At 42.8% G+C, this 21976-nt stretch overlaps 1 protein-coding gene across 13 annotated transcripts in view; it reads left to right on the forward strand.

Annotated features, from left to right (window-relative positions):
• PPFIBP2 (PPFIB scaffold protein 2) overlaps positions 1–21976 on the forward strand; it is a 358545-nt gene that overhangs the window by 155534 nt on the left and 181035 nt on the right. The window contains exon 1 of one of the 13 annotated variants that reach the window (XM_077460929.1): positions 15717–16352. The exons of the other annotated variants lie outside the window; for them this stretch is intronic. Within the exon in view, the coding sequence (XP_077317055.1) occupies positions 16305–16352 (48 nt within the window). The 5' untranslated portion in view covers positions 15717–16304. Of the gene's footprint in view, positions 1–15716; positions 16353–21976 lie in introns of those variants that run through there. 13 annotated transcript variants of the gene reach the window in all.

The following is a 21976-nucleotide window of genomic DNA, read 5'->3' on the forward strand; positions in this document are numbered from 1 at the left end:
CAATCCAAACAAGCAGGAGAGAGGCTTATAGAAAAGTAAACATAGCATACGGCTTATAGTCAAATACGGAAAATATATTCGGTGAATTATATTCACGGGAAGTGAGATTAATTTGAATAACACCTGTGAATTTTCTACATGTAATAGCACTAAACGGACGCCATAAAAAAAAAAAAAAAAATATATATATATATATATATATATACAGTGCCTTGAAAATGTATTCATACCCATTGAAAGTTTCCACATTTTGTCATGTTACAAGCAAAAACGTAAATGTATTTTATTGGGATTTTATGTGATAGACCAACACAAAGTGGCACATAATTGTGAAGTGGAAAGAAAATGATAAATGGTTTTCTAAATTTTTTACAAATAAATATGTGAAAAGTGTGAGGTGCATTTGTATTCAGCCCCCTTTACTCTGATACCCCTAACTAAAATCTAGTGGAACCAACTGCCTTCAGAAGTCACCTAATTAGTAAACAGAGTCCACCTGTGTGTAATTTAATCTCACTATAAATACAGCTGTTCTGTGAAGCCCTCCGAGGTTTGTTAGAGAACCTTAGCGAACAAACAGCATCGTGAAGGCCAGGGAACACACCAGACAGGTCAGGGATAAAGCTGTAGAGAAGTTTAAAGCAGGGTTAGGTTATTAAAAAAATACCCGAAGCTTTGAACATCTCACAGAGCACTGTTCAATCCATCATCTCAAAATGGAAAGAGTATGGCACAACTGCAAACCTACCAAGACATGGCCGTCCACCTAAACTGACAGGCCGGGCAAGGAAAGCATTAATCAGAGAAGCAGCTAAGAGGCCCATGGAAACTGCAGAGATCCACAGCTCAGGTGAAAGAATCTGTCCACAGGACAACTATTAGTCATACACTCCACAAATCTGGCCTTTATGGAAGAGTGGCAAGAAGAAAGACATTGTTGAAAGAAAGCCATAAGAAGTCCTGTTTGCAGTTTGCGAGAAGCCATGTGGGGGACACAGCAAACATGTGGAAGAAGGTGCTCTGGTCAGATGAGATCAAAATTGAACTTTTTGGCTTAAAAGCAAAACGCTATGTGTGGCAGAAAACTAACACTGCACATCACCCTGAACACATCATCCCCACTGTGAAACATGGTGGTGGCAGCATCATGTTGTGGGGATGTTTTTCTTCAGCAGGGACAGGGAAGCTGGTCAGAGTTGATGGGAAGATGGATGGAGCCAAATACAGGGCAATCTTAGAAGAAAACCTGTAATGCCGTGTACACACGGTTGGACTTTCGGGCAGAAGAAGTCAGACAAAATCTTTTCATCGGATATTCCGATCATGTGTGGGCCTCATCAGACTTTTTTTTTTTTTTTTTTAAATTCTGACGGACCTAGAAATAGAACATGTTTTAAATCTTTCCGATAGAATCAATTCCTATCGGGAAAACCATTTGTGTGTATGCTATTCCGACGAACCAAAAACAAAACATGGGCAGCTATTGGCTACTGGCTATAGAACTTCCTTTTTCTAGTCCTGACTTACATCACCGCGTTCTAGATGATCGGACTGTGGTGTGATCGTGTGTAGTCAAGACCGTTTCAGTGGAACTCCGTCGGAAAAACCGTCAGAGTTTATTCTGATGGAAAAACCGGTCGTGTGTACGCAAAAGACTTGAGACTGGGCAGAGCGGAGGTTCACCTTCCAGCAGGACAACGACCCTAAACATACAGCCGGAGCTACAATGGTTTAGATTAAAACATATTCATGTGTTAGAATGGCCCAGTCAAAGTCCAGACATAAATCTGATTGAGAATTGGTGGAAAGACTTGAAAATTGCTGTTCACAGAAGTTCTCCATCCAATCTAACAGAGCTTGAGATATTTTTCAGAGAAGAATGGGCATAAATCTCATTCTCTAGATGTGCAAAGCTGGTAGAGACATCCCCAAAAAGACTTGCAGCTGTAATTGCAGTGAAAGGAGGTTCTACAAAGTATTGACTCCGGGGGGCGCCATACAAATGTACCCCATACTTTTCACATATTTATTTGTAAAACAAAAATGTAAAAACCATTTATGAATTTCCTTCCACTTCACAATTATGTGCCACTTTGTGTTGGTCTATCACATAAAATTCCAATAAAATACATTTGTGTTTTTTGTTGTAACATGACAAAATGTGGAAAATTTCAAGGGGTGTGAATACTTTTTCAAGGCACTGTATATATATATGTGTGTATTTATATATATATATATATATATATATATATATATATATATATACACTATATATTGTCAAAAATATTGGGTCACCTGACTGTACACACACATGAACTTTAATGGTATCTCAGTCTTAGTCCGTAGGGTTCAATATTGAGTTGACCCACCCGCTGCAGCTATAACAGCTTCAACTCTTCTGGGAAGACCGTCCACAAGGTTTAGGAGTGTGTCTATGGGAATGTTTGATCATTCTTCCAGAAGCGCATTTGTGAGGTCAGGCACTGATGTTAGACGAGAAGGCCTGGCTCACAGTCTCCGCTCTAAGGTGTTCTATTAGGTTGAGGTCAGGACTCTGTGCAGGCCAGTCAAGTTCCTCCACCCCAAACTCGCACATCCATGTCTTTATGGGCCTTGCTTTGTGCATAACAATCCCACTATAAGTCGCTGATCTGTATGGATCAATATATTGATGACAATCAGAATTATATTGGTGTCCCCAATTGTATAGTGTCCCCAAAAGCGCAGATACGTTTGTACCAAAGACATGCTGTAGAATACATTTTGGCCTACATTTATGAAGAAATGTGATATCATTGGTTATGTTTTATAACAAAGTAGAAAATAGATTTTTTTTCAAAGTTTTCAGTATTTTTTCAATCATATAATAAAAAAACCCAGTGGTGATCAAATACCACATGACCGTGCAATGGCCAGTTAAAAGTAGCGCAGTGCTGAAAAGCAAAAAATGCCCTGGTCATTAAAGGGGGTAAAACCTTCCAGAGGACAAGTGGTAAAGTGAGTGGGGCCCATTCCATGTATGAATGATCCAGGGACTCCCAGGTACTCATAAATAGATTTGAGGATTATGGCAGGGAGATCCTACTCTTGAATTATCCAAGTCACATAGGAACCCAAGGGGTGACTCTGCCCTCCAGGCTCAACATGGAACTAAACTATAACTTGTGGGTGGACTGTCCTTTTAAGATGGTGATGATCATTTTTGAACCTAGGAGCCACATAGGCACTATGCCAAAGAAATTTACAGTCTATACTTTTTTAGGCCGGGCCATAGATGGTTCGAATCTCGGCCGGTTCCTGCTGCCGGTTCTAATCTCGGACGGTTCCTGCTGCCGGTTCGAATCTCAGAAGGTCCCTGCTGCCGGTTCTAATCTCGGACGGTTTCTGCTGCCGGTTCGAATCTCGGCCGGTTCCTGCTGACACTGTTTGTGTTGATGGGGGAAACATGCGACTTTCTTTCCTGCAACCCGTGGTTGCAGGAAATAAATTTGCACCATCAAAGGCCTGCATTAATTGTTGACAACAGAAAAGAAAATGTCATTAATGTGCCTGATAGCACCTACAGTATATTGGACTGTCTGAATTTCTGTATGTGAATGTGATAATTACTAGTGAAAATAATATCAATGGTAGAATTTTATTAGCATTATTAGTATTGATTTTTTTTTTACCTTTTTTATTGATGTTGATGTCATTCATGTTCTACCCTCTCCCTGCTTCTTATGTATTTATCAGTAATTATAGTTGCAGAGCTCTTAATGGTTTGGAAGACTGATTGACAGACCCATCTAGAAATGCCTCTGGAGAAACACACCTAGCAATCCCCTGCTGACTGTAAATGCATTTATGGGACAGGTTTACTAGGCTGGTTTTGTTTCCTCTAATCATTGAGGGTGTTGTACAGCACGCCACATTTGTATTTCCCTCCTATTTATATGTCATTGTCAGCAGACACATCCAAAAGTCCATCATTTTACTGATCTTTTGTAGTAAGCTGGGGATTAAAGCTGAAGCTTGAGTCTTGCACAGCAGGACAGTCTCCTCTCCTGTACTGAAATTTCTTACACCGATTTCAGTGCACACTGTGAGCTTCTCACATTGTGCATTAAAAGCTGCAGGAAGTCATACAGAGCCTCCCTCAATTCCTGGCTGGAGAACATCCAGCACCATTTAAGCCTTTCCTCCCCAGCCTTAAAGGGGCTGTAAATCTCAGACCTGAAAAAGGAACAAAGTATATCCCTCTATAGCGTGCACTTGTTTCAATCCAGAGCACTAAGTGTAATTTCTGTCTGCTGCCCCCTTTCCTCTGCTGAATCACTTCTGACACATTTTCCTGACACCAAGAGAGAAAAGGTGACAGGGGAGGGAGCTCTGGCTGATTGACAGCCCCAGCTCTGTTCTTGTGTGCTGTGTGAAGAGAGGGGAGGGGGGGTGTCCCTTCCCCTCCAATCAGCTCTCAGAGCTCTCCTCGATGACTGTAGCAGAGTGTGACATCAGCTCCCAAACCCCCTGTTTTCTGACAGCTCTGATGAGCTTTATGGATTCTGGAATTTGAACAGATGTAGAGAAGAGCAGACTGCAGATAAACTGGTACAACTTATGTAGGAGGATTTGTTTTATCTCTGTGTGTAACCTGTGGCCAGTCACTTCACTGAGTTATATGTAAATCTCTGAATGTTGGGAGACAACGGCCGGGTTAAAAAAAAATCTCTGATCTCTGATCGGAGTGTTCTGCCCCCCCCCCCCCCCCCATCAGAACACAACAGCTCTCAGCAGGGGGAGATCGCTGTACTAACCTCCCATGGTTAGTCCAGCAGCTCCGACCAGATCTGACAGTTGTAACCTGCATAAAGGTTTAGGACCACTTTAATGTCCCTGGCCCGTCTCTTTCATTTATTGGATTTCAGTTCATTTCTTTATTGAGGTTCAGCATTTCATGTGGGTGTTGCCTACAGTCTTCTCTCACCAGCCTTGATCTGCCTACATTGCATTGAGAAGCACATAGATCCAGTGATGGAGGCTCTTTATCTCCCATAAGCCCTTAGTATAACAGAATTTTATGCAAGTCGCAATGAAATTATAAAAAAAGTAGTGCAGGAGACTTTTTCAAAGTTGATGTGACATGAGTCGTGACAACTTGTCATGAGATTTGGAACTGTCAAATCACATGACAAATCGCAGCAGCCTGAACGAGGGTGTGTCTTCTAGTCTGATCGGTGTAAAGTGGTGCTTTTGGGACTTTGAATGAGGCAGATGTAAGGAACCGGATATGTACCTCTTCATTGCAATTAACAGGGATGAAGACTCTTTTCTTCCCCAGGTGTCTCATTTAACCACCTCCCGTCCAGTCAATAGATGTCCTCCCGAGCATGCGCTGTCAGCGTGTCCCTGTGGGGTGCGTGCTCTGTGATCACCAAGTCTATGGAACTCGGATGATCACAGATCGGAGTAAGGGGCCAATCTCAGCCCCTTACCATGTGATCAGCTGTCAGCCAGTGACAGCTGATCACATAATGTAAACAGGAGATCGGTAATCGTTTTTTTTTCCCTCTCATGCTGACAGTGTGAGGGGAAAAAAAAGCTGATCACCGCCTTCTGTCAGAGGGACATCCGCTGCCTTGTCTGTGCTCAACAGTGCCACCTGCCAGTGCCCACCAGTGCCACCTACCAGTGCCCACCAGTGCCACCCTTCAATGCCCATCAGTGCTGCCTATCAGTGCCACCTACCAGTGCCCACAGTGCCACCTACCTTTGCCCACCAGTGCCACCTATCAATGCCCATCAATGCCCATCAGTGCCTCATAATCAGTGCCACCGATCAGTGCTGCTTATCAATGCCACCTACCAGTGCCTACAGTGCCACCTACCTTTGCCACCTACCAATCAGTGCTGCCTATCAGTGCCACCTACCAGTGCCCACAGTGCCACCTACCACAGTGCCACCTATCAATGCCCATCAGTGCCTCATCATCAGTGCCAACGAACAGTGCTGCCTATCAGTGCCACCTACCAGTACCCACAGTGCCACCTACCTTTGCCCACCAGTGCCACCTTTCAATGCCCATCAGTGCCACTGATCAGTGCTGCCTATCAGTGCCACCTACCAGTGCCCACAGTGCCACCAACCTTTGCCCACCAGTGCCAACTATCAATGCCCAACAGTGCCTCATCATCAGTGCTGCCTATCAGTGCCACCTACCCCTGCCCACAGTGCCACCTACCTTTGCCACCTACCACAGTGCCACCTTTCAATGCCCATCAGTGCCACTGATCAGTGCAGCCTATCAGTGCCACCTACCAGTGCCCACAGTGCCACTTACCTTTGCCCAACAGTGCCACCTATCAATGCCCATCAGTGCATCATCATCAGTGCCACTGATCAGTGCTGCCTATCAGTGCCACCTACCAGTGCCCACAGTGCCACCTACCTTTGCCACCTACCACTGTGCCACCTATCCTTGCCCATCAGTGCCTCATCATCAGTGCCACCGATCACTGCTGCCTAACAGTGTCACCTACCAGTGCCCATCAGTGCAGTCTCATCAGCACAGGAATGAAGGAGAAAAATGACCTGTTTTAAAAATTTTATAACAAACTATTAAACTTTTTTTTTTTTTTAACCACAGTGTCATGCAATTGTCATTCAATGTGCGACAGAGCTGAAAACTGAAAATTGGCCTGGCAGGAAGGGGGTTTAAGTGCCCAGTAGGCAAGGGGTTAAAGTCCCAACTTTTTTCCTTTTTAATTTCACTGTCAGTGTGATGTAGTGCAGGCTTTGAATTGGTTGCATGGTGTGATTTCGAAAAAAAAAACTGGTTGTAAAGGTAAAAGTTTTTTAACTTAATGCTTCCCCACAGCCCCCCAAATACTTACCCGAGCCTGGTCCCGGCCCAGCGCTGTACACGTCTGCAGCAGCTCCTCTCCCGACTCTCACAACTGTCACTTTACCCCAATGTGTGATCTATCAAAGCCACCAATAAACTGTCAGAAAGAAAAGTCGCGGCAGATACATGAGCTTATCCATGAAATTGCTCATATACCTGACTGCCTATAACTAGCCTGGCCACGGAAATGAGTGCAGCAATGTCAGCCGGCCAGCTTGCAGGGGGGGACAGGGTGGCCATATACAGATGACAGTTGTTGAGGAAGTGAGGAGAGTTACATTACATACACTGCCTGTTCTCAAGTAACTGACAGACAGTCTGAGATCTCTGTATATAGATAGTCATGTGGGGTCGGGACACAGCTGTGCTGGAAAATCTGTTTACAAGATGCGTTTTCCTCCCATTGCGCACAGTTTACAGTGTATGTAATAGACGGCAGAGAGATTGTATGCAAAAGTAGACAAAATATGCACCCTGCGGCTTTTGTCTCCTGCTGTACCATACTAAATTACCATTGTGCTCATAAGTTTACATACCCTGGCAGCATTTATGAGTTCTTGGCCATTTTTCAGGGAATATAAATGAGAACACAAAAACATTTCTTTCACTCATGGTTAGCGTTTGGCTGAAGCCATTTATTATCAATCAACTGTGTTTACTCTTTTTAAATCATAATCACAACAGAAACTACCCAAATGACCCTGATCAAAAGTTTACATATCCTGGTGATTTTGGCCAGATAACAAGCACACAAGTTGACACAAAGGGATTTGAATGGCTATTAAAGGTGTCCATCCTCACCTGTGAACTGTTTGCTTGTAATTAGTGTGTGTGTGTGTGTGTGTGTGTGTGTGTGTGTGTGTATAAAAGGTCAACGAGTTTCTGGACTCCTGACAGACCCTTGCATATTTCATCCAGTGCTGCACTGAGGTTTCTGGATTCTGAGTCATGGGGAAAGCAAAAGAATTGTCAAAGGATCTGTGGGAAAAGGTAGTTGAACTGTATAAAACAGGAAAGGGATATAAAAAGATATTATATTCAAGGAATTGAGAATGCCAATCAGCAGTGTTCAAACTCTAATGAAGAAGTGGAAAATGAGGGGTTCTGTTGAAACCAAACCACGGTCAGGTAGACCAACTAAAATTTCAGCCACAATTGCCAGGAAAATTGTTCGGGATGCAAAGAAAAACACACAAATAACTTCAGGTGAAATACAGGACTGTCTGAAAACATGTGGTGTGGCTGTTTCAAGATGCACAATAAGGAGGCACTTGAAGAAAGACGGGCTGCATGGTCGAGTCACCAGAAGAAAGCCATTACTACACAAATGCCACAAAGTATCCCACTTACAATACGCCACACAGCTCAGAGACAAGCCTCAAACCTTCTGACACAAAGTCATTTGGAGTGATGAGACCAAAATTTAGCTTTTTGCCCACAACCATAAATGCTACATTTGGAGAAGAGTGAACAAGGCCTATGATGAAAGGTACATCATTCCTACTGTGAAACACGGAGGTGGATCGCTGATGTTTTGGGAATATGTGAGCTACAAAGTCACAGGAAATTTGGTCAAAATTGATGGCAAGATGAATGCAGGATGTTATCAAAAAATACTGGAGGAACATTTGAATTCATCAGCCAGGAAGCTGCTCATGGGATGTACTTGGACATTCCAACATGACAAGGATTCAAAACACAAGGCCAAGTTGACCTGTCATTGGCTACAGCAGAATAAAGTGAAGGTTCTGGAGTGTCCATCTCAGTCTTCTGACCTCAATATCATTGAGCCACTCTGGGGAGATCTCAAACATGCAGTTCATGCAAGACGGGCCAAGAATTTACAGGAACTGGAGGCTTTTTGCCAAGAGGAATGGGCAGCTTTACCATCTGAGAAGATAAAGAGCCTCATCCACAAATACCACAAAGGACTTCAAGCTGTCATTGATGTTAAAGGGGGGCAATAAACAGTATTAAAACCTGGGGAATGTAAACTTTTGATCAGGGTCATTTGGGTAGTTTCTGTTGCCATTATGATTTAAAAAGAGTAAGCACAGATGATTGATAATAAAAGGCTTCAGCCAAACACTAACCATGAGTTCTAAGAAAAGTTTTTGTGTTATCGTTCTCTGAAAAATGGCCAAGAAATCATAAATTCTACCAGGAGATGTAAACTTATGAGCACAACTGTATATGTCCATCCACAGCTCATGTGTAGGAAATCTAAAGCCTTGTACACACGATGAGAAAATCGGATATAAAAAAAAAAAAGTTTTCGGAACGATCGTCCGATAATATGATCATTAGTATGCAGCTTTCCAGAGCTAATTATGATAGCTCATGTAAAAGTATCTGAAGGGACAAACACAAAAAAACGACACATGCTCGGAAACAGAAAACAATACATTATATCATTGCAGGAAGTTATATTCTGTTTTATGAGAATTTTCACAACTTTAGTAATCTATTCGTTTTCAATATGAGACCAGCATGCAAAAAACAAAAAAACAAACGATCATTGGTCCAATATTCACATCATGTGTACCATACTGTGCCATACACTGGTAGATCTTTGTATGAAAATCTCATCAGTACATTTGATAATGCCATCAGACGTAATGAATGACATTCCAAAGAACTTTTTTGTTTGCTTTAAACATTTGATTCTGCAGTGAATGTAATTTCCCAAACAAAAAAAATATGAAATTTGTTCTAGGAAGAAAAATTTCCTTCTGTTCTAACAATTTGAAAATCAAACGAATGTTCCAGAAACAAAAGTTTTGGAATAAAATTCTTCTAACGTATGACCACCTTCAAGATGCCTGTACTCGCTCAGGGTCTAAAATTGTTGCCATATAAACAAATATGGGTCATTGCGTTTTTTTTAATTTATCACAGACATTTAAATAGCACCAAAAAATCTACGTTGGGGCAGGCTGACTGTACCAAAGTTGATAAAATCGATCAACCTGGGTGCTACCGGCCTGCTGGATTTTACGTGTGACTAACAATGGCGGCTGTTAAGCCACTAGCAATAATGACTGTGTTCTCCCAGCAGGGATGGCTTTCTCTACTCCCTGCAGGGAGAACACGATGGCTCAGCAGGAGGGATTATGTTGATGGGGGAACCAAGCTAATTTTTTTGCAGGAAAGAAATTTGCTTTGTCTGTGGCCAGTCTAAAGCCTACACCTTGTGAACATACAACTTATGATCTGATGACTAGAGATCTGATGACTGGTGATCTGAGGACTGTGAGCATACAACTTGTGATCTGATGACTAGAGATCTGCTGACTGGTGATCTGAGGACTGTGAGCATACAACTTGTCAACTGGTGATCCGATGACTGGTGATCCGATGACTGGTGAGATCCGATGACTGGTGATCTGAGGACTGTGAGCATACAACTTGTGATCTGATGACTGGTGATCTGATGACTGGTGATCCGATGACTGGTGATCTGATGACTGGTGATCTGATGACTGGTGATCCGATGACTGGTGATCTGATGACTGGTGATCCGATGACTGGTGATCCGATGACTGATGATCTGATGACTGGTGATCCGATGACTGGTGATCTGAGGATTGTGAGCATACAACTTATGATCTGATGACTAGAGATCTGATGACTGGTGATCTGAGGAATGTGAGCATGCAACTTGTGATCTGATGACTAGAGATCTGATGACTGGTGATCTGAGGAATGTGAGCATACAACTTGTCAACTGGTGATCCGATGACTGGTGATCCGATGACTGGTGATCTGATGACTGGTGATCTGAGGACTGTGAGCATACAACTTGTGATCTGATGACTGGTGATCTGATGACTGGTGATCCGATGACTGGTGATCCGATGACTGGTGATCCGATGACTGGTGATCCGATGACTGGTGATCTGATGACTGGTGATCCGATGACTGGTGATCTGAGGACTGTGAGCATACAACTTGTGATCTGATGACTAGAGATCTGATGACTGGTGATCTGAGGAATGTGAGCATACAACTTGTATACTGGTGATCCGATGACTGGTGATCCGATGACTGGTGATCCGATGACTGGTGATCTGAGGACTGTGAGCATACAACTTGTGATCTGATGACTAGTGATCTGATGACTGGTGATCCGATGACTGGTGATCCGATGACTGGTGATCCGATGACTGGTGATCCAGTGACTGGTGATCTGAGGACTGTGAGCATACAACTTGTGATCTGATGACTGGTGATCCGATGACTGGTGATCCGATGACTGGTGATCCGATGACTGGTGAGCCGATGACTGGTGATCTAATGACTAGTGATCTGATGACTGGTGATCCGTTGACTGGTGAGCCGATGACTGGTGATCCGTTGACTGGTGAGCCAGTGACTGGTGATCTGAGGACTGTGAGCATACAACTTGTGATCCGATGACTGGTGATCCGGTAACTGGTGATCTGAGGACTGTGAGCATACAACTTGTGATCCGATGACTGGTGATCCGGTAACTGGTGATCTGAGGACTGTGAGCATACAACTTGTGATCCGATGACTGGTGATCCAGTGACTGGTGATCTGAGGACTGTGAGCATACAACTTGTGATCTGATGACTGGTGATCCGATGACTGGTGATCCGATGACTGGTGATCCGATGACTGGTGAGCCGATGACTGGTGATCTAATGACTAGTGATCTGATGACTGGTGATCCGTTGACTGGTGAGCCGATGACTGGTGATCCGTTGACTGGTGAGCCAGTGACTGGTGATCTGAGGACTGTGAGCATACAACTTGTGATCCGATGACTGGTGATCCGGTAACTGGTGATCTGAGGACTGTGAGCATACAACTTGTGATCCGATGACTGGTGATCCGGTAACTGGTGATCTGAGGACTGTGAGCATACAACTTGTGATCCGATGACTGGTGATCCGATGACTGGTGATCCGATGACTAGTGATCCGATGACTGGTGATCCGATGACTGGTGATTTGATGACTGGTGATCCGATGACTGGTGATCCGATGACTGGTGATCCGATGACTGGTGATTTGATGACTGGTGATCCGAAGACTGGTGATCCGATGACTGGTGATTTGATGACTGGTGATCCGATGACTGGTGATCCGATGACTGGTGGGGGAATATTTAAGAAACAGAAGGAGATGTAGAGAAATCAAAGATCAACAGAATGAAAGAAACAGAAGCAGGGAAGATCTTTGAACTACAGCACAGTAGTGACAGAACTAAATATTCCTCAGGATCTCATGCTACTAGCAGTCAGAAGCAGCAGTGCCTTAGATTTCACACTGCAGATATGCAGCTATGAAGCTACAGGACGGAAGTGCCTCGGCACCTTCACATACCAGGAAGTGCTCTTCTATTTTTCAGGAGGAATTCAAGACAAAAGGCATATTTATAGGGTACTGCTTCTAGATTATCCTTTTAAGAAATCAAATCCTCGCTTTATCTTTGGGAGCACTTGCACTTTAACTGTAGACTAGAAACTGCGCACACCAGATTTGTCAGTTTCACATCAAGAGTAGTTCTATAAACACAAATGAATTCCTCTACAGAGAAAGTCATATGTCTCAAAATACAACAGTGCTTATAGAAACAATACTTGATGGTATATAAAATGTGCCCTTCTATTACACACAATTATATATTAGAGAGGATACTTTTGGTCCAATGTGATACAAAGCACTGCGGCTGTGACATACTTACATCCCAGTCTGCTGCCTTTACAGCTTAAGTGGAAGCAATGGGGGGTATTAAAATCTCAGCTTGGCCACATGTTTCTACCACCCCCCCCCCCCATTGGCAAATTTAAACAAGCCCATACACAGTTGTCACTGCCCCCACTGGAGGTTAATTCCAGCATTTCCCATTTTGTTAAAATACCAACAATGTTTTCACTTTTTTTCCTTTGTTGTATCTTGGTGCTGCTGATCTCCTGCGTCCCCTTTTCGCCTACTTCCTGTCTACAGTGACGGCTGTATGGCTTTTCTCTGGGCGGGTTTTCTGACTATGACAACAGAGAACCATGCCTGTGTAATGTGGGTTAAAACCATTTGAAATCCTGTGTGATAAGGTGACCACGCATGAGCGCGATTCAGAATGTTGTCACCCATATACAAGAATTGCCTGAACAAGGCCCTTCATGTCAGGATCACCAGGTATTATTTGAACAAAAGCAGCAGATTTGGGAATATTGAAGATTACTTTTAAAAATGCATTAACACATTTAGGCTGACCTCCAACCTTCCTTTAAATCTTGTATAGTCATGTATAGTTATACAAGCCCCCCTCCTGTACTGAAATAACTTACTGTGATTTCACTGCACACTGTGAGCTTTTATCAGCGTGCATTAAAAGAACATCAAGCATCATCTAGTTCTTTTCTCCTATGGCCCATTCATTGGATTTCAGTACTTTCAATCACAGAGATTGAACATCACATGTTGGCATTACCTAGGTTACTCTGCAATTGAATGCAGCCTGCCTAGGAATGCCCACTCCTTCGGACTGACATCCACCCTTCATGGTCATTTAATATTTACATACCTCCTCCCAAGTGCCAACTTGAATCAGGGCTAAGGATTCTTGTAAGAACTACTAAACCTATATACAGCTCTTGCTGGTCCCTCCCACCTGTCAAGATCTGCCTGCATTACATAGAAAAGAACAGAGACACTGATGTCAGTGGCAGTTAGTCAGTTCCAACCAGTGTCAGTTAGTGTCAGATTTCAGGCCGCACTATTGTAGTCCCATTATCAAGTCGCTGATCACTGCCATTAGTAGTATAAAATAATACCTAAATTATTTAATAATAAATAAAAATTCCAGTGTGTGTGTGCGTATATATATATATATATATATATATATATATATATATATATATATATATATATATATATATATATAGATATATAGATATATAGATAGATAGATAGATAGAGATAAATAGCTATCTATATATCTATCTATATGTATCTCTCTCTCTATCTATATATGAGATACACACACACACACACACACACACACACACACACACACACATATATATATATATATATATATATATATATATATATATATATATACACACATATGTGCTTATATACACACACATATATATATATATATATATATATATATATATTTTTTTTTTTTTTTTCCCAGAGTTTGTATACACTATAACTTTTACGCAAACCAATCAATATACACTTATTGGATTATTATTATTTTTTGTTTAGCAGAATACATTTTGGACAAAATTCGTGAAGAAATTAGATTTTTACAATTTTTTGTTATTGGATGTTTTGTGACAGGAAGAAAAAAATCTTGTCAGTCTTTTTTCATTTATATCGCAAAAAATAAATATAAAAATCACATACCACCAAAAGAAAGTAGTATTTGCATGGAAAAAATGATATAAATTTGGTTTGGGTACAGTGTTGCTTGACCAGTAAGGCTCCATTCACACCTGATTTGATTTCAAATCACTGCAAAAACGCAGGGTGTGTTTGCGATGCCACTACTTCTAATGGTACCCCAATTGCACTGTAAATCGAGCTGCAATTGCGGCAAATCGCAACACGCGCCGCTGTCACCCAAAAGAAGCTTATGTTTCTTTTTGAACGACAAGCGCATTGCGATCGCAGTGCGATTTTAACAATCGCAGCAAAAATGCGGCAAAATCGCGCCACGATTGATGTGCCATTAAGTAGTGATGACATCGCAAATGCATCCCGTGTTTTGCAGCGATTTAAAATCACGGGAGGAATCATGGCGATTGCGCCCGCGATCAGGAAAGATGGAGCCTTAAAGTAGAGCTAAGTAGAAAAAAATGGCTTGGTCATAAAGGGAGTAAAACATTTCCGGAGATGAAGCGGTTAATGTACTGTCTCCCTTTGTTATGCAAAGTGCTGCACAAATTTCCGGTGTTTTGCCGAGAACTGTCCCCCCATCGGATAGTGTCCGTCCCGTACTGCGCAGGCAGGAGGAGAACGAGACACCAAAAGTCTCCGAAGTTGAACGCCGCCCGCACACTTAATAGTACCTTGTGCCCTGAGTCCAGGTTCAAGCCCCACCATGCAAGTGGACAATACGGTAGATGATGTTAAACAGCACCTAGTAACATGGCCGCTCACCACGCTTCGGGCACGGCCCCGCTTCACTCGCCACGCTTTGGGCACGGCCTCTCCTTCGCTCTGCAATTTTTTATTCTAACTCTATGTCCACTTGGATGGTGGAGCTTGAACCTGGACTTATTGCCCATGCGGCGTTCATCTTCGGAGACCTTTGGCGTCTCCTTGTCCTCCGTACTGCGCAAGCGCAGTACAGTGCGGACACTATCCGACGGGGGACAGTATTAGACAAGACACCGGCACTGTATAAACAACATACAATAATAAAAAATAACAATTTCATTAAAGTTCTGACAAGAAAAAAATAAAAAATAAACAGTTTGATGCGTCAGGATCGGCATATCGGCGTTGTTTCCTCCCAGCGCACACCAGCAGAAGTGCGTTCAGCGCGGCTTTTTGGCGTCAACCAGCCCTTACATCGCATTGCACTTCTGATCAAAGCAATGAATGGTTGTTGAGAACATTGCTTGATTTTTTTTTTTTAAATAGCGATCGTTGAATTTTTTACATTTTCAAGATCATCTACATCTTGCTGTTGGCTTAGAGGAAAAGCCGTCCCATCTATGGCCAGCACTGGTTTCTGCGCCGATCATCAGTTGCTCGCCCTCTTCTGGTTCTTTTCAAACTCCACAAAGGTGTTTATTTAAATGCCTCTTTTGTCCCTATACTTGTTTCACACACAGCAGAGCGGAGAGATCACATTGCAGGAGCTGCCGTCAGGGCTCAGCCGTATCAGGCGCTGAAGACAAGTGACACTGCAGGCAGCGAGAGCTGCAGACAGGAAATAGGGGGTCTTGGAGTAATGTGTTCCAGGCACCCACCACTTCCACACACAGCCCCAGCAAACTATCCTCGGGAAATATTTTCCTCCCAACTCCCTGGCAATATTTAGCCAGTTTTTGGGGTTTTTTTTTTACATTAGCGCAGGGAAAGATCTTCGATCCTGGAGGTAAAATGTACAAGGTAGCTCCTCCTTGCTTGCAGAGCCGGTCGCCTGATATTTGTTAATGCAAAGAATTAAGGAGATTGAATCACTCAAGCGACAGCCTCCAGTTAATTCACTTAGTGGAATCACTCCGAAGAGCCTGCAGGGCAGACCGACAAGACTCTGTAAAACGTGATCACATATTTACGTTCCAGGATTTTAAATTTTTTTATTTATTTTTTTATTTGTTTAACAAGAGACTCACGAAACGCGTATCGTTATACAAAGGCTGCAGAGGCAGCCAAAAAGAGCAACCGGTTTCCAGTCGGAATTGGATTTGCGAAATGGACTCAAAGAATGGATGTTGAAATCGATATTTATAAACATTTCACGTGGCTGAAAAGGGTAAGTGTGTCTTGTGTTCGCGTGTCTTAAAGGATAAAGCGGGTTTTGTGCGTTCCGTTAAACTTTGACTGAAAGGATTTAAACTTTGCTTGACTCTGTTGTGGTTGCCGAATCCACGAGACTTCTGTTATAAGACGTGTAGGGTCCCGCTTTGTTTTCTGTAACTAATTGCAGCAGAATTGAATTGAATAAACTCTGTTATGGACATGTGACTGTTAATAGCATTTTGGGTTTGTTGAATGATCTGGTGATCTGTAGTATCCTACGGCAACCTGCAGCAACCTGTAGTAACTGCTTTTCATCACTAAGGATACCTGTAGATATGAGATGATTAGTAACAACCTGGTGGATAGCAGTCAGACTGAAGAATGATTATATGTCTGTGGACACTTGGTGACCTATGTAGGTACACATGCCTCACGAAGGGGTCCTGCACGGATCCGAAACATTGCACTATGTCTTCTGTGATGTGATCATTCTTTAATAAAAGAATTGGATGTAATTGATGATCTGTGGTGTGCTGGCAAATATGTACATTTGATCTTTGTAGGTAGACACCCCTTGGCTGACCAGTCTTTGGATGGGGTTGATGATCTAAAATTTACTTATCAGATTTATGTTCCCCAAGACAAGGTTGGCAGGAGGAATGATTGCTTGAAAGCATGTACATTTGGCCAGAACAACGGCACGTTGTCAACTACATTGTCGACGCTTTAATTAGGAACCATGTGGTGGTCCCATCTTCTGACCGCAATACAGTATACCCCGGTAACTCATGGCAACTTTTCATCATGTCCACTAGTCTAAGCTAAGGATACCTATAGACACAAGATGATTAAGCTAAGGATACCTATAGACATGAGATGATTGGTGACAACCTGGTGGGTAGTAGTCGGACTGAGGAATGATTATATGTCTGTGGACACTTGCCAACTTGTGTAGGTAGACACCCCTTGGCTGACCAATCTTTGGACGGGAAGTTAAACACCAAATGGATTGTACCGGATTACTTACCCCAGAAGACCTTTGGCAGCAGGAATGATTGCTTACAAGCATGCACATTTGGCCAAAACAATTACACGTTTTCAACTACGACCCCTTTACTTAGGTGATCTCATCTTCTGACTGCAATACAGTATCCCATAGCAACTGCTTTTCATCATTTTCCCTAGCCTAAGCTAAGGATACCTATAGACATGAGATGATTGGTGACAACCTGAGGATAGCAGTCAATATGGAGAATGCTGATATGTCTGTAGACACTTGGTGACCTATGAAGGTAGACACCCCTTGGATGACCAGTCTTTGAACAGGGGATTGATCACCAAATGTACTGCACCGGATAAATGTTCCCCAGTTTAAGTTTGGCAGCAGGAATGGTTGCTTACAAGCAGGCACATTTGGCCAAAACAACTGCACATTTTGAACTACAATCACTTTACTTAGGGATCATGTAGTGGTTCCATTTTCTGACCACAATACAGTATCCCATAGCAACCTGCAGCAACCAATAGCAACTGATTTTAATCATTTTACTAGCCTAAGCCAAGGATACCTATGGATATGAGATGGTTGGCGACTACCTGGTGGATAGTAGTTGGACTGTGGAATGAATATATGTCTGTGAACACTTGGTGACCTGTGTAAGTAGATATTGTTTGACTGACCAGTCTTTGGATAGGGGGGTTGATTACCAAATGGATTGTAAAGGATGATTGTTCCCGAAGACAAGGTTAGCAGCAGAAATTATTGCATTTAAACATGCACATTTGGCCAAACCAATTTGAAACCAAGATCAGCTTACATAGGAATCGTGTGTGGGTCCCATCTTCTGACCACAATACAGTATCCCACAGCAAGCAGCAGTAACCCATAGCAACTGCTTCTCATCATTTGCACTGGCTAAAACTAAGGATACCTATAGGCTTCAGATGATTGGTGACAATCTAATGGATAGTAGTTGGACTGGAAAAAGGTTAATATGTCTGCTGACACTTGGTGACCTATATAGGTAGGCGCCTCCTGGCTAACTAGTCTTCGGAAAGGGGGTTGATCACCTAAAATGGATTGTACCGGATTATTGTTCCTCAAGAACCCTTGGCTGACCAGTCTTTGCACAGAGGTGGATCACTTAAAAAGTACTGGATGATTGTTCCCCAAGACAAGATTGGCAGCAGGAATTATTGCTTATAAGCATACACATTTGAAAAAAACTGCACATTTTGAACTACAATTACTTTACCTAGGGATTTTGTGGTGGTCCCATCTTCTGACCCTCATAAAGTATCTCATAGCAACCAGCAGTAACCCATAGAAACTGTTTCATAATTTCCATTGGCCTAAACCAAGGATACCTATAGACATGGGTTGATTGGTGAGAATCTGGTGGATAGTTGTCAGACTGCGGAATGATTATACATCTGTGGAATCCTGCTGACCTATAAAGGTAGACACCTTCTGGCTGACCAGTCTTTGCGCAGGGGATTGATCACCTAAAACAAAGGACTTTACTGGATGATTGTTCCCCAAAAAATATTGGTAGCAGGAATGATTGCCTATAAACATGCAAATTGGGACAAAACTGCAGATTTCAAACTACGATTGAACTATTTAGGGTGGATTGATGTGGTGGCACAATCTACTGACCACCAGCCTCTGTCTACGGCTAGCCTCAGAGTGTCCATAAATGACCTAATAGTGCTAGGAACCATATTGAAGCATCGCTGGTGACATTCAGGCTGTGTACTCAGTGAACTTCCAAGTGATAACAAGTAGTTCTAAGCAGCTGCATTCATCCCGAAGATGGATGATTCATGGACAAATAGCGTGTAGATGCTTCAGCCTCAACAAGCATACATCCTTCTTTGCCCTGGTTGCTGAGTTTTGTAAGATCTGGTTTCTATGGGTTACACCACTTTATTGTCACCTTTTTACACTACCTTCTTAGCCTTGTTTGTTTGAAACCACGAATGCCTCATGCATATCAGCTCTGGGACACATGGGGTTAATTACTTGAATGGGTCACGAAGAATAGGAACAGTGGCGTATTGTGTTGTCCTTTTAAAGTTTCACTGGCTGTTGCCTAACCTGTTTTCTATTCAGGGAATTTTCTGCTTGGCTAGAGAGTTTAGCTTTGTGGAAGGGGGTGCCTCTGGTCAAGTGGAATGTTATGTATTAAAATAAGTGTAAAGTCATGTTTACTCACCGTTCAATATTGTGTTTCAAATGACTGAACGGCAGGTGAGGACTTTCAGCATTTGATAATAAATGACAATAAGTTGGGCTGATTTTAAGTACCTGGTGTCAAGAGAAGTGAAGCAATTTCCCATGGTACTCAATAAAATTCTTTGCATTTATTAAAAGATAGAAAATGCCCTTCAACGTCCCCTTCCCATATCTCCCTCGTGAGGAGGTAACCTTTTTACCCTCCTCAGCTCTTTGAGGACAAATAGGTCATCATAATACCATTTATTGGTTTCTATTGCATAGAGCACATGTCAAACACAAGGCCCAAGGGCCAAATCCGGCCCCCAGAACATTTCATGTGGCCCTCGCACACCCAGAGGGAGGTGTGGAAGTGAGATGTGGACAGCCTGTGAGAAAGAACTGCACCCTGCACACTGTGCATAGCACACCCCTAAACTCTGCACTCTGGTCATGGTTCACTCTTCAACACTGCACTCTATACATACTGCACCCCTAAACCCTGCACTCTGGTCATGGTTCACTCTTCAACACTGCACTCTATACATACTGCACCCCTAAACCCTGCACTCTGGTCATGGTTCACTCTTCAACACTGCACTCTATACATACTGCACCCCTAAACCCTGCACTTTGGTCATGGTTCACTCTTCAACACTGCACTCTATACATACTGCACCCCTAAACCCTGCACTCTGGTCATGGTTCACTCTTCAACACTGCACTCTATACATACTGCACCCCTAAACCCTGCACTCTGGTCATGGTTCACTCTTCAACACTGCACTCTATACATACTGCACCCCTAAACCCTGCACTCTGGTCATGGTTCACTCTTCAACACTGCACTCTATACATACTGCACCCCTAAACCCTGCACTCTGGTCATGGTTCACTCTTCAACACTGCACTCTATACATAGTGTACCGCTATACTCTGAACTCTGGTCATGGTTCTCTCTTCAACACTGCACTCTATACATAGTGCACCCCTAAATTCTGCACTCTGGTCATGGTTCACTCTTCAACACTGCACTCTATACATAGTGCACCCCTATACTCTGCACTCTGATCATGGTTCTCTCTTCAACACTGCACTCTATACATAGTGCACCCCTAAACCCTGCACTCTGGTCATGGGTCACTCTTCAACACTGCACTCTGAACTCTGCACTCTGTACATAGGGCACCCCTGAACAATGCACTCTGTATGTAGCACACCCCTGAACAATGCACTCTGTATGTAGCGCAACCCTGAGCTCTGCACTCTGTATGAAACGCGCCCCTGAACTCTTTACTCTGTACATAGTGCACCTCTGAAATCTGCACTCTGTACATAGAGCACCCCTGAAATTTCACTCTGTACATATCGCACACCCAAATCCTGCACTCGGTTCGTAGCACACCCCTGAACTACACACATAATGCACTCCTGGTATTTATTACCCATTTAAACCACACCCCCTGCCGAACTGCATCGAACAGTGGGTGTGACCATTTGGCCACACCCACTGTTCGATGCAGTTCGGCAGGGGGGTGTGGTTTAGTTTTTGTATTTATATAGTCTTGTATGTTACATATACAACAGGCCCTTTGAAGACAACCATAATACAGATGCTGCCCACAATGAAATTGGGTTTGACACCCCCCGGTGTAGAGCCCAAAAATATTTTACAAATGCAAATTATGAGTGCACATTTCCTGCTACAGTTCCCTGCCATTGCCAACTTAAACTTGATTATAAAATGTCACTGATTGATAACTATCCTTTTATTGAGAACATGTTTATTCATGGTTGCCTTTCTCTTTTATTGAAAGCTAATTGGCTGTTCCAAACAGCTGAACTCAGCCCTACCCTATTTGTTTATACTTTAACTTCAGTTTAGCTTTATTGGCAATAGTGTAGCATCAGGAATAGCATATGTTATAGCAGCAGCTTGAGCTGTAGTCCCTGAGTGGTATAATAGGAAACTGCCTTATTTTTCCAAATATCACTATAGAAAAGGCTTATATTGCCCTGGTTTACCCTTGGCCCTGGTTTGTTAAGTATCAGTGATATTCAAAGTACTCTAAAATTCACTTCAGGCATGCAAAGGTGATCACTCAGTCTGTAGTAATTTTAGCATGCCTTGAGTGCCAAAACTTGATCAACGAGGGCCTTGAATAAAGCATTTGTGTGCAAATTTGTGTTCCTTGTGCTGGAACAAAAACAGTTACAATGGCTACTGCCTGCTTGTAAAAATATTCGTTTTCTCCAACAGCCAGTCCTTGTTACAGCCAGTATCTCTGCAATATGACACTTTACCCATAAAGGCTGAGACTTCAATTTTCTTAGGCTGCATTGTTCCAAAATTCTTTGGAAAAGGCTTTCAAATTTATCAAACCTGGTGCCCAGAGAACTGGAACAGGTGCATCTGAGCT

The sequence above is a fragment of the Lithobates pipiens genome, unplaced genomic scaffold (assembly GCF_037356315.1).
Source record: "Lithobates pipiens isolate NorthernLeopardFrog02 unplaced genomic scaffold, aLitPip1_a1.2 Scaffold_10, whole genome shotgun sequence".
NCBI lineage: Eukaryota > Metazoa > Chordata > Amphibia > Anura > Ranidae > Lithobates > Lithobates pipiens.